Here is a 13,254-nt window from a genome sequence, read left to right as displayed (position 1 = left end):
CTTTATTTGTGTGTATAATGTTGCCATCCTGTCTTGCCTAGGCCTCTAGTATTACAAAAGGGAAATTAGTAACTCACCCATCCTTTTAATAATAATGAGATGACTCTGCACTTATGTCTCACTCTGTGCTGCAAAGCTGAAAAGTGAAATGAACAAAGCAGAAAGTCTCAATGTATTGTGATAGCTTTACTAGATGCATAAATGTGGATATTTTTATATGTGAAATAAATTATTATTTTTTTAAATGTAACTTTCTGATCATTAATTCATGTCTTCTGTGCGGTACCAAAACCTTGTGCTCTATACGTACATTTGGCATCTGACCATATTCACCTTTTATTCTCAGGGGGTAATGACATTAAGATCAGCATCACAAATGAGCACTCCGAGTCAACAATGAACATTATCCATGGTAGGAAGAGCCAGCCCTCCATGTACGAACAACTGCGAGACATTGCCATTGAAAACATCTGCAGGTATCTGTGTGCCATCTTCTCAAAGATCCTATCTGAGATGAATAAGAAAAGTGATGTAACAGTGCTCAATCTAGCAGGCCACATTTCCCCATTACTGGCCTCCGCAGGGTAAATGTGTAACCAGACATGTCATTGTCTGGCGTTCTCTGCTGAACAAGAGGATAGTCTCCCTAATATGAGCAGTATGTAAAAGACAAGCAGACAAAACCTAACCGAATCCATGAATGACTGATGAACCTCTTCTAAACATTTACTTTATCGTTTTTTTCATTACAGGTGTTTAAAGGCAGGATTAACCATTGACCCAGTTATCGTAGAAGCCTTCCTTGCCAGTTTATCCAATCGTCTTTATATATCCCAAGAGAATGAAAAGTATGTTGTGCTGCTTATTGAATAAAACAATTACTTATTTATCAACTGATATTATTTAACCCCTTCCCCACCAATGACGCCACATAGGCGTCATGAAAAGCTGTGCCAATCTGACCAGTGACGCCTATGTGGCGTCATGACTTCAAAGCCCCCCCGTGGGTCGGGTGACCGGAGTCACTAAAAGGTCACCCAACCCGCAGATACAGGGGGCTTTGTTCTTCACCACAGGGGGCGTGGCTTCGCCCCCATGTGGCTACGATCGCTCTGATTGGCTGTTAAAAGTGAAACAGCCAACCAGAGCGATAGTAGTGTTTCATCAATGAAAATTGATGAAATATTACAATCCAGCCATGGCCGATGCTGCAGTAGCATCGGACATGGCTGGAGACCCAGATCCGACCCCCCCCCCCCACAACTCACGGGGCCGATTGGCCCCCGATACCGACTGACGGCGGCAATGTTCCGCCGCCGTCATCATCTTCTCCCCTTCTCTCTGCTCCCCCCACCTTCTGACCCCCCCCCCCGGTACCTCCGATGTCCCTCTCCTGCTCCCGGTGTCCCGCTGACCTGCTTCATAGGCGCCACCATCTTGGAAAATGGCGGACGCATGCGCAGAGCTCCCGCCGGCTGCAGATTCCTTCATTCATTTTGATCACTGTGATAAACTCTCACAGTGATCAAAATAGAATGAAAAGTAAATAAACCCCCCCTTTATCACCCCCATAGGCAGGAACAAATAATAAAATGAAATTATTTTTATTTTTCCGTTAGGGTTGGAAATAGGGTTAAGGCTAGGGTTAGGGTTGGAAATAGGGTTAGGGTTGGAAATAGGGTTAGGGTTGGAATTAGGGTTAGGGGTGGAATTAGGGTTAGAGTGGAATTAGGGTTAGGGTTGGAATTAGGGTTAGTGTTGGAATTAGGGTTAGGGATAGGGTTAGGGGTGTTTTGGGGTTAGGGATGTGTTGGGGTTAGGGCTGTGGTTAGGGGTATGTTGGGGTTAGGGTTGGAGTTAGAATTGAGGGGTTTCCACTGTTTAGGCACATCAGGGGGTCTCCAAACGCAACATGGTGCAATAATTGATTCCAGCCAATTTTGCGTTCAAAAAGTCAAACGGTGCTCCCTCCCTTCCAAGCCCCAATGTGTGCCCAAACAGTGGTTTACCCCAACATATGGGGTATCCGCGTACTCATGAAAAATTGCACAACAACTTTGGTGGTCTAATTTCTCCTGTTACCCTTGTGAAAATAAAAAATTGGTGGCTAAAAAATTATTTTTGTGGAAAAAAAATGATTTCTCGTTCGCCTTATTGGGGGACACAGAGACCATGGGTGTATGCTGCTGCCACTAGGAGGCTGACACTATGCAAAAAAAGGTTAGCTCCTCCTCCGCAGTGTACACCCCACCGACCGGCAGGGATTTCCTCAGTTTAGCTTAGTGTCAGTAGGAAGTGGACACGGGTCTTTCATTAGACCCATATCTACCTCGTCGTGCGTCGTTCCTTTACAGGTTCTACGGAGGGATACAGAGTGAACAGTCACATCTGTACTCCCACATGGAGTCTGCAAGTACGGCGTGTATTGCCACCCCGTATCCTTGCAGTTCTCAGCGACAGGACCAGCAGCCCAGACGGACGCCGACACCAAGACGTGCCAGCGACTCCAGGGGTCCTTGTCGCCAGTCTCCCACCCACTCGCCTACCAGAGCCTGTCGGTTGGAGGAGACACAGGAGCTCTTCAATCCAGGTAATGGATCGGGGATGGGTGAGTATGGCCTTTTTTATGTTACCTGGCTGCCCATTCCCGACGGACAGGGGGTCCTCTTCATTGGCACAGGGATGCGGGCGCTGCGGTTCTCCGCAGCCACCCTACGGGCACATCATCCTTATATTGCTGCCCTCCGCTCTTCCCCTTCCCTCCCCCCTTTCTGGGGACAGAGAGCACAGGGCCTCTCCCTCCCCTTCTTCCATGCTGGGAAGCGGCTTCCAGCGGCGGCGTCCTTGTCCCGACCTCCACGCCGACCCCCTGCTGACAGGCGGCCGCCGCAACTAATTTAGGCCCCGGCTTCTGTTCAGGCCTACCGCAGCGTCGCGGCCACGCCCCCCGCCCCTTTCTTCTAAGTGGGCTTTTCTCCCGCTCTCCCAAGGCCCTCTTCCCGCCTTTCCTTCTCCTGCTCAGCCTGTTATGGCCAGAGGGCAGCGATTGGGTAACCCTGCGGCGAGCTCCGCCCTTCCCCTTCTTCTGGACGCTCGCTTCACTACAGGCAGGCACCATCTTCACAGCCTGTCAGCCGGACGCACATCTCCGGATATCCAGCAGCCTGTGCTTTGGGGACACCGGTCCGTGAGTAGCTCTGCACTGCAGACTGACCCTTCTCCGCCTTCTGTCCCCCAACCTTCCACTACCTCAGATTTTCATTATGTCTAACTCGAAATCTGATCGTACCCGCTCTATGGCCCTCCCCTGCACCCTAGTCAAGTTCTTTGCATGTTCTTCGTGCAATCGCAAACTTCCCTCAGGTCAGTCCTCTCCCCTCTGTCTGGATTGTAGCAATCCAATTCAGTCGGACGCCGCCCAGGAGCCATCTACGGCCCCAGGTGAGAGTGAACCCCCCCATGCCTGGCTGGGCCTCCTCGCTATCTCAATCAGTGGCAGACCTCACCAAGGTGTCTCAATCCCTAGTTGCCGTTCTGGATAAGTTGCCCCTGGACACTTCGGCAGGGCCCAGCAGGTCCCAAGAGATTCCATCTGAGTCAGCCAGCGTTAGTCGCAAACGACCCAGGCGAGATCCCCAGCCGGAATCCTCTCCTAGCCCCATCTCACCGCATAGCCCGTCTCAGCAACCTCCCTCTCGGGCCTCCTCTCCCGAGTCAGGTGAAGCGTTTTCGGACAGGTCATCTGAGGGGATTTTAGAGCTGGATTCAGACCAGGATGCGAACATGAAGGTCACAGTGCAGAACCTCATTGCAGCGATCCATCATACCTTCGATATTGCTGAATCCCCTGTGAAATCCTCAGATCAGGAGGTTTCATTCAGACGGGCAGAAACTCCCTCCAGGGTGTTTCCTTTCCATTCCGAGTTTGGAAAGATTTTTACCAGGGAAAGAGAAGATCCGACCAGACGCTTTCAAAGAGGGAAGCGTCTCGGCGTACTCTATCCGTTTGCTAAGGAGCTCACGGACAACTGGTCTGCTTCTCCCTCGGTGGATCCGCCCGTGTCCAGGCTTTCCAATAACACGGTTCTCCCGCTTTCAGGCGTGGCGTCCCTAAAAGATTCTAATGACAGGATTATAGAATCCCTGGCAAAGTCTGCTTTCGAAGCGGCTTCAGCGGCGGTATGTCCAATCTTTGCTTCATCCTGGGCAGCAAAAGCCAAAGCGATGTGGGCAGACGACCTCCGTCAGGGCTTCCTAGATAAGGCGCAACCGGAGCGTTTGGCCGATCTCGCCAATCAGATCTCCCATGCGGGGGACTATCTTCTTTCCGCTTCCTTGGATGCAGCATCCTGCGCAGTTCAGGCGTCAAGCAACGTAGTTGCAATTCGACGTACTATTTGGCTAAAGGCCTGGCAAGCGGACTTGTCTTCTAAAAAGTCCCTCACTAACCTGCCTTTTCAACGGGTGCGCCTTTTTGGGTCCCAATTGGACCAGATTATTAAGGATGCCACCGGAGGCACAAGTTCACTCCTCCCTCAGTCCAAGCCTCGCAGACCTCCACTAAGGCGTCAGTTTCGACCCTTTCGGACTTTCCGCCGTTTCAATACGGCGGACAACTCCTCCAATCAACAGAGACCGCAGGCACGCCAGGATAGGAAGAAAGTTTCTTTCAGACCCACTCCTTCCTGGCGATCCCACTCTTCCCAGGGCAGACCGTCCAGATCTAGATCTGGACGGTCTACATCAGCATGACTATCGTCGGGCACCCGAGGGGCCCTTCCAATTGGGAAGTCGACTTCTTTTCTTCAGAGAGGTTTGGCTGGCCTCCGTAGAGGACGCTTGGGTCAGGGAGGTCGTATCCTCAGGATACAAGATAGAGTTCGTCTCTCTTCCACGGGATCGTTTCTTCGAATCCCGACCTACAAAAGATCCAGCCTTGATCCCGGGGTTCTCTACGGCTATCACCTCTCTTCTCAGTTCTGGAGTGATTGTGCCCGTTCCCGAATTGGAGCGCTTCACAGGGTTTTATTCGAACCTGTTTGTAGTGCCGAAAAAAGACGGCGCAGTTCGTCCCATCTTGGATCTCAAGCTGCTCAACAAGAGAGTCCGCCTTCGCCACTTCCGAATGGAGTCGCTTCGCTCGGTCATCGCTTCCATGGAGGAGCAGGAATTCATGTGCTCAATAGACATCCAAGATGCCTATTTACATGTTCCAATCTTCTCCGGACATCAGAAGTTTCTGCGTTTTGCGATTCGGCAGCACCATTACCAATTCGTCGCACTGCCCTTCGGTCTCGCCACCGCTCCCAGAGTCTTCACGAAGATCATGGCTGCGTTGATGGCTTTGTTGAGAGTCAGAGGTCTCGCTCTTTTTCCTTACCTCGACGATATTCTGATCAAAGCTCCCTCATTTCAACAGGCTCACCAAAGTTTGTTAATCGTCCTGGACACTCTTTCCAATTTCGGGTGGATCGTCAACAGGAGAAAGTCCTGTCTGGTTCCTACCCAACGTTTGGTCTTTCTAGGCCTACTGTTCAACACTCGTCGGTCAAGGGTCTTTCTCCCTCAAGAGAAGATCCTTTCCCTGCAGCAGGAGGTACGATCGCTGCAGATCACACGATCCATGTCCCTACGTACAGCCATGAGGGTCCTGGGAAAGATGGTGGCGGCGATAGAGGCGGTTCCCTTTGCCCAATTTCACGCCAGACCTCTCCAGCAGGCCATTCTGTCGAGATGGAACAGGTCGCCTCTGTACCTGGATCGCCCTGTCCATCTTTCATGCCGGATCAAGCGGTCTCTCAACTGGTGGTTGACGTCACCTCTCATCCTATCGGGTCGATCCTTCCTTCCCATTCACTGGCAGATAGTAACCACAGATGCCAGTCTCCTCGGCTGGGGTGCAGTGTTCCGCAACCACACTGTTCAGGGTCGATGGTCGGATCGGGAATCACACTACCGATCAACATTCTAGAGATTCGAGCGATCCATCTGGCTCTCGTTCACTGGTAGAGGCTTCTCAAGGGACTGCCTGTTCGGGTTCAGACAGACAATGCCACAGCGGTGGCATATGTCAACCGCCAAGGGGGAACACGGAGTGTCTCAGCCCTGGCGGAGGTGTCCAAAATTCTTCTTTGGGCGGAGATTTCCGTTCCGACAATTTCCGCGGTCCACATCCCCGGCGTAGACAACTGGGCCGCCGATTTTCTCAGCCTCGAGGGTCTCGCGGCGGGAGAGTGGTCCCTACATCCGGAGGTGTTTCATCGGCTCTGCCTTCGGTGGGGAACCCCGGATGTAGATCTCCTGGCGTCTCGCCTCAACAGGAAAGTCCCACAATTCGTGTCCAGGTCTCGGGACCCTCTGGCAGTGGGCGACGACGCCCTGGCCGTTCCTTGGTCCCAGTTCGATCTTCCCTACCTGTTCCCTCCTCTGCCTCTTCTTCCCAAGCTGTTGAGGAAGATCAAGGCAGAAGGAATTCCAGTCATTCTCATCGCCCCGAATTGGCCCAGAAGGTCTTGGTTCGTGGACATTGTCAATCTTCTCGCGGACGCTCCCTGGAAGCTTCCGGACAGAACAGATCTGCTGTCCCAAGGTCCGATTTGCCACCCCAATTCTCGGCCGCTCAATTTAACGGCGTGGCTGTTGAGACCGAGGTTTTGAAACGAGCTGGATTTTCCGACCAAGTAACTCAGACCATGATCCGAGCCAGAAAGCCATCATCTTCCAAGATCTACTACCGTACTTGGAAGGCCTATTTCACTTGGTGTGAGACCAATGACATCGCGCCCATGTACTTTCGCTCCCTTCAGTCCTAGCCTTTCTCCAGGCAGGATTGGAAGCGGGGCTTGCCCTCAGTTCCTTGAAGGGGCAAGTTTCGGCGCTGTCCATTTTCTTTCAGAGAACGTTGGCTTCCCGTCCTCAAGTCAAGACCTTTCTTCAGGGCGTGGCTCACACGGTTCCGCCGTACAGGGCGCCCGTGGATCCATGGGATCTTAATCTGGTTCTTGAGGTTCTGCAAGGTTCTCCCTTTGAACCTCTCAGGGAAGTTTCCCTTTCTCTTCTTTCTTGGAAGGTGGCCTTTCTGGTGGCCATCACCTCCGTCCGGCGCGTGTCGGAATTGGCAGCTTTTCCTTGCCGCTCTCCCTTTCTGGTGCTTCACCAGGATAAGGTAGTTCTGCAGCCTCCGCCCTCCTTCCTTCCGAAGGTGGTGTCCTCGTTTCACCTCAATGAGGATATCGTGCTACCGTCCTTCTGTCCGAGTCCAACTCATCCCCGAGAGCGGTCTTTGAACAAGCTGGACCTGGTTAGGACAATAAGAGTCTATCTGTCTAGGACGGCTTCCTTGCGAAAGACAGAGTCTCTTTTCATTATTCCAGATGGGGCGCGGAAAGGTCTCCCGGCGTCAAAGGCCACTATTGCTCGCTGGATCAGATCGGCAATTTTGGAAGCCTACCGAGTTAAGTGTCGCGGAGCCCCTCTGGGGATCAGGGCCCACTCTACTCGGGCGGTGGGTGACTACTGGGCGGTACGCCACAGAGCTTCCGCGCTGCAGCTTTGCAAAGCTGCAACATGGTCATCGGTTCACACCTTTGTGAAATTCTACAGAGTCCACACCTACGCTTCGGCGGACGCCAGCCTAGGTAGAAGGATTCTGCAGGCCGCGGTGGTGAGTCTGCTGGCCTGATGGAAGTTTGTTTCCCACCCCAGGGACTGCTTTTGGACGTCCCATGGTCTCTGTGTCCCCCAATAAAGCGAACGAGAAAACAGGATTTTTGGGTTGCTTACCGTAAAATCTGTTTCTCGGAGCCTTCATTGGGGGACACAGCACCCTCCCATGTTCTACAGCTCCTGTTCTTACTTTGGTTGAATGGTTACAGTTGAGTTGTTTGTTCTGTTTTCAATCTATTCTGTTACTTCTCCTACTGCTTTCTCACTAACTGAGGAAATCCCTGCCGGTCGGTGGGGTGTACACTGCGGAGGAGGAGCTAACCTTTTTTTGCATAGTGTCAGCCTCCTAGTGGCAGCAGCATACACCCCATGGTCTCTGTGTCCCCCAATGAAGGCTCCGAGAAACAGATTTTACGGTAAGCAACCCAAAAATCCTGTTATTTTCACTTCTCTGTGTTATGAACTTTTGTGAAGCACTTGGGGGTTCAAAGTGCTCCCTACACATCTAGATAAGTTCCATAAAGGGTCTAGTTTCCAAAATGGTGTCACTTGTGGGGGATCTCCAATGTTTAGGCACACAGGCGCTCTCCAAACACAACATGGTGTCCGATAACGATTGGAGCTAATTTTCCATTGAAAAAGTCAAATAGTGCTCCTTCCCTTCCGGACCCTGCCGTGCGCCCAAACAGTGGATTATGACCACATATGAGGTATCTGTGCACTCAGGAGAAATTGCCCAACAAATTTTAGGATCCATTTTATCCTGTCACCCATGTGAAAATGAAAAAACTGAGGCTAAAAGAAAATTTTTGTGAAAGAAAAGTACTTTTTTTTTAACGGATCAATTTGTGAAGCACCTGGGGGTTCAAAGTGATCACTATGCATGTAGATAAGTTCCTTGGGGGGTCTAGTTTCCAAAATGGGGTCACTTGTAGGGGAGCTCCAATGTTTAGGCACACAGGGGCTCTCCAAACCCGACATGGCAACCGCTAAATATTCCAGCATGTTTTCCATTCAAAAAGTCAAATGACGCGCCTTCCCTTCTGAGCCCTGCCATGCACCCAAACAGTGGTTTATGACCACATATGAGGTATCGGTGTACTCAGGAGAAATTGCCCAACAAATTTTAGGATCCATTTTATCCTGTTGCTCATGTTAAAATGAAAAAATGGATGCTAAAAGAAAATTTTTGTTGGAAAAAGTAAAATGTCCATTTTTTCTTTCCACGTTGCTTTAGTTCCTGTGAAACACCTGAAGGGTTAATAATCTTCTTGAATGTAGTTTTGAGTAGCTTGAGGGTTGCAGTTTTTAGAATGGTGTCACTTTTGGGTATTTTCTGCCATATAGACCCCTCAAAGAGACTTCAAATGTGAGGTGGTCCCTAAAAAAAATTGGTTTTGTAAATTTTGTTGTAAAAGTGAGAAATCGCTGGTCAACTTTTAACCCTTATAACTTCTTAACAAAAAAAATTTTGTTTCCAAAATTGTGCTGATGTAAAGTAGACATGTGGGAAATGTAGCTTTGTGTCACATAATTCTCTGGTTTAAGAGAATAAAAATTCAAAATGTGAAAATTTCAGATTTTTTCACAAATAAACGCAAAAATTGTCGACCTAAATTTACCACTAACATGAAGCCCAGTATGTCACGAAAAAAACAACCTCAGAATCGCTAGGATCAGTTGAAGCGTTCCTGAGTTATTACCTCATAAAGGGACACTGGTCAGAATTGCAAAAAATGGCCTGGTCATTAAGGTCAAAATAGGCTTGGTCACGAAGGGGTTAAACAAAAAATAAAAGCAGATGTGTTTATTAATAATGAACAGATAGAAGCTTATGTTCGGTCATGTTGTCTGCTATAATAAAGACCCTTAATAATGTTTAAGCACCGAAAATATACGGAAGTGTCCATTTCTTCTGCTTTTAGAGACGCACATTTGATTCCTGATCACACAATCCGTGCTTTGGGGCACATTGCTGTTGCCCTCAGGGATACACCAAAGGTGATGGAGCCAATTCTTCAGATTCTTCAACAGAAGTTTTGTCAACCACCATCACAGTTAGATGTGCTGATCATAGACCAACTGGGGTGCATGGTTATAACCGGAAATGTAAGTAGTCAAAGTGATGACTTTCTTCACTGGCTATTAAGGGGCTCATAAGTGAAGAAAGAGGCCTTTTTCCTTGAGATAGAGCTACATGGCAACTTTGGCCTCGACACTTGTCACGCAAGCAAAGTTTACTAGGTGTCACCGATACGTCTCCGCACAATACAAGTGGTACTGTGACTACGTCAAGCAAGGTGCGAGAAGTACGTCCTCATCAGATATTGTACGACTTGCTTGATACAGCAGTGGTACCTTCATGGCTGCAATGAGACCTCATCTGTGTGATGTAGCAGAGATGCCTAATGAACTCTTGTCTCAGGACAAGTGTTGTGGCCAAAGTTGCTGCGTAGTCCCAGCCTTTTTTACATGTATATGGCTTTTTCTTTACAGCAATATATTTACCAAGAAGTGTGGAACCTGTTTCAGCAGATAAGTGTGAAGGCCAGTTCGGTTGTGTACTCTGCCACCAAGGACTATAAAGATCATGGATACCGGTATGTTATGCTGCACTTACTGTTCTACGTGACTAAAGTTTGGGTGATTTTGGATGTTATATATATATATATATATATATATATATATATATATATAGATGTTTAAGACCTCTGGCATTTCTTCAGTTACAATAGTCTCTAATTTACAGATTTCCTTCTTTCTTTTGTCAGACATTGCTCCTTGGCGGTCATTAATGCACTGGCAAACATTGCAGCTAACATCCAAGGAGAACAGCTGGTAGATGAGCTGCTGATGAACCTACTGGAGTTGTTTGTACAACTAGGTTTGGAGGGCAAGCGAGCCAGTGAGAGAGCCAGTGAGAAAGGTCCGGCACTCAAGGTGAGACCTTTTAGTGTAGCTTTGAATCATGAGGACACAATGTTATGAATGGCAGCATTCAGTTGGTGTTAATACTATGTTCTCTCTTTTTTTTTTTTTTCTTTGCATGTTGTAATGTATGGCATTGTATTGTATTTTAGGAAGCTGATGTTTCTTGCTAATGTATTTCGACTTGTTCAATAGCTATTAATCTATTACACATTCTGCCGGCATCTGTTCCTCCCGATTTCCTCCGCCTTCCATATATATTCACACTAAGTTCGGTTGATGGTGCATGTGTTCATATTTGAGGGAGGAGTAAGATGCTGCCAGAGACCGCTGGCGGTGGCTTATCTCTTCTGAGAAAAACAAATTGGGTGTTGAAATTCAGCATTCCCTATCCTTCTTTCCCACTACATCATTTTTCAGCATGGGTATGATGGGGAATGGAAGCCTCTCATACACATAAAATTGTTGACCTTTCCCACCAAAATTGATGAATTCTGACATCTTTGTTTTAACGTCTGCAGACACTTCTAAACTTTTGTTTGCCTGTGCAAGTTTTAACACCCTGCCATTCCATCATTCCAATGGTCGATTTTTACTACAGACATGCTTTTAGCTTAACAACTTGGTAGTCTGAATGTTTTCATGTCTAGGTCTGCATAACCCTCAGTAATCTGATGTCTATAAAGTAGACATGAAAAAAAAGACATCTTTGTAATGGGGAATATGATTCCTTATTAATTAAATGCCAATGTTGCAATTCCTGACTCCTAGTCCTCAGATGTTATTGCCCAGAAAGCCACATCTGGCTGCTACATGGGAAATGTAGCTTAAAGTGGTGGTGACTTATAGAATGTTAAACAAGCAGGAGCAGGCGGCTCTTGGCGGGGAATAGAGCCAGAATGACAGCGGCTCGGGAAGAGCTTCCATGTCCGGTAGAGCTTGCAGCCTCATTTGCATACTCGGCCGATCCTGATTTCTCAGAAACAGAGCAAACGACTGACCATGTGAAGATATTGGTGGATTTGTCTTTTAAAGAGCTACATGTGGATATAAGTAGTTTGGTGGGTGAAATCATGCTGACAGATTCTCTTTAAATGCCCTACTGGCCATGGGGGTTTTGTTAACTGGGATAAGGGAAAAAAATAATGGATACTTATTAGTATAGACCCCAGTACAATGAAAAGTGAGGCTAGAGAAGGCATATCATCAGGAATTTACAGTTTATATTCTTCTATTGTTTTATGATTGAGTCACTTTGACCAATATTATGGCTCCAGATATGGTCAGTCAGCTGCTGTGGCCTATCGTGGAACTAATGACTCAAGCAAATTCGGCGTAGTTTACTGTGCGCTAAGTGTTTTTTCTCCTTTTTCCAAAATCGGCCATGGTAATGCTGTCACATTGTGCCTACACTTCTCACCATGGAAAGTAATTGTTGGTCCTAGGAATCATGTCCTTCACAATGGCCAGCTATGTTTGCTTCATATGTGTCCTACATACCTTGGTAATGGCAGCATCCTTCTGTAATGGTTATTTATCTGTGGGACAGCACATATGACTATACAGTGTGCGACGTTTCATGTGGCAAATATGTCAAGGTCTCACACCCACACAAGAAAAGGGCAAAGTCCCATAGCAGAACTGGTAAGGTTTTGCTTGCAGGATCAAAATGTACATTGATCGGTGTCCTGTTTTTCTGAGTGCTCGCATTAGAAATCGCCTTCACTCATTGAGCTAATATTGTGTAAATTTTGGTGTGCTTCTTCTAGCAGACCAGTGTAGAAAAAGAAGATCCTACTCCGCAGTGGTTTCAAAAAGCTTGTCATTCATTTTACAGTTCTTTGTATACCCAGTAAATGCAGCAATAGATTACCGGTGACACATGTTAGATCTGTGCTATAAGGAAAAAAAATATCCTTAGACTTTTTTTTTTTTTTGTGCCACTAAATCACAGCATATCTTCTTCCAAGTGGAAAAGTAAGGAAGCAAACTTCAGTCCTGCTGTAATTCAGCTGTTGTCACTATAACATTTACCTATTCTACTTGCAGCCAGGGGTTTTTTTTGCTTTAGGAAAGCCAAGAAATATTTATTAGATGTAAGCATAGCAACATAAAATTACAGAAACATAAGCAAATTCACTTTTCATCAATTTGGCTCTTTAAATAAATTCTTGGATACATTTGCATGTTATGATTGAAATATGTTAGTTTCTCCTAACATGAATGGCGACTCTTCTTCCACCTGACCTTTCCTTATGTTCTGTACTAGGCTTCCAGCAGTGCGGGGAACCTGGGAGTTCTGATTCCTGTAATTGCTGTGGTGAGTACTTCTGCTTTTTCTTATTCATACTGTCACATTTTTGTCCGGGAGATAGGACTAAAATATGAAATCGGTGGGATTCTGACTCCGTCACCATCAAGTGAATGGGAGGTTTACAGTAAGGCTATGTGCACACGCTGCGGTTTCACCTGCGGGTTTTTTCCCGCAGGTAAAACCGGAGGTAAAGTGACCTGCAGTTTGGCCCTGCGGTTTCACACCTCTACTATGTTAAAGGTGTGAAACCGCAGCGGAATCTGCAGAAACAATTGACATGCGGAAAAAAAGCCGCGCGGAAAAAAATGCAGCATGAGCACAGCGGTTTTGAAAACCCATAGGGTTAC

At 47.6% G+C, this 13,254-nt stretch overlaps 1 protein-coding gene across 2 annotated transcripts in view; it reads left to right on the top strand.

Moving 5' to 3' along the window:
- The window catches only part of PI4KA (phosphatidylinositol 4-kinase alpha), a 201,207-nt gene that overhangs the window by 70,031 nt on the left and 117,922 nt on the right, over positions 1-13,254 (top strand). For both annotated transcript variants that reach the window (XM_073559137.1, XM_073559136.1), the window contains exons 14-19: positions 347-476; positions 753-848; positions 9,591-9,774; positions 10,162-10,265; positions 10,437-10,605; positions 12,863-12,913. In XM_073559137.1, coding sequence (XP_073415238.1) covers positions 347-476; positions 753-848; positions 9,591-9,774; positions 10,162-10,265; positions 10,437-10,605; positions 12,863-12,913 — 734 coding nt within the window. The remainder of the gene's footprint in view (positions 1-346; positions 477-752; positions 849-9,590; positions 9,775-10,161; positions 10,266-10,436; positions 10,606-12,862; positions 12,914-13,254) is intronic.

This window comes from Dendrobates tinctorius, unplaced genomic scaffold, assembly GCF_039654945.1.
Source record: "Dendrobates tinctorius isolate UK_male_01 unplaced genomic scaffold, ASM3965494v1 ptg000265l, whole genome shotgun sequence".
Classification (NCBI taxonomy): domain Eukaryota; kingdom Metazoa; phylum Chordata; class Amphibia; order Anura; family Dendrobatidae; genus Dendrobates; species Dendrobates tinctorius.
The sequence above is the reverse complement of the archived record's forward strand: the minus strand, read 5'-3'. Positions and strand labels throughout refer to the sequence as shown.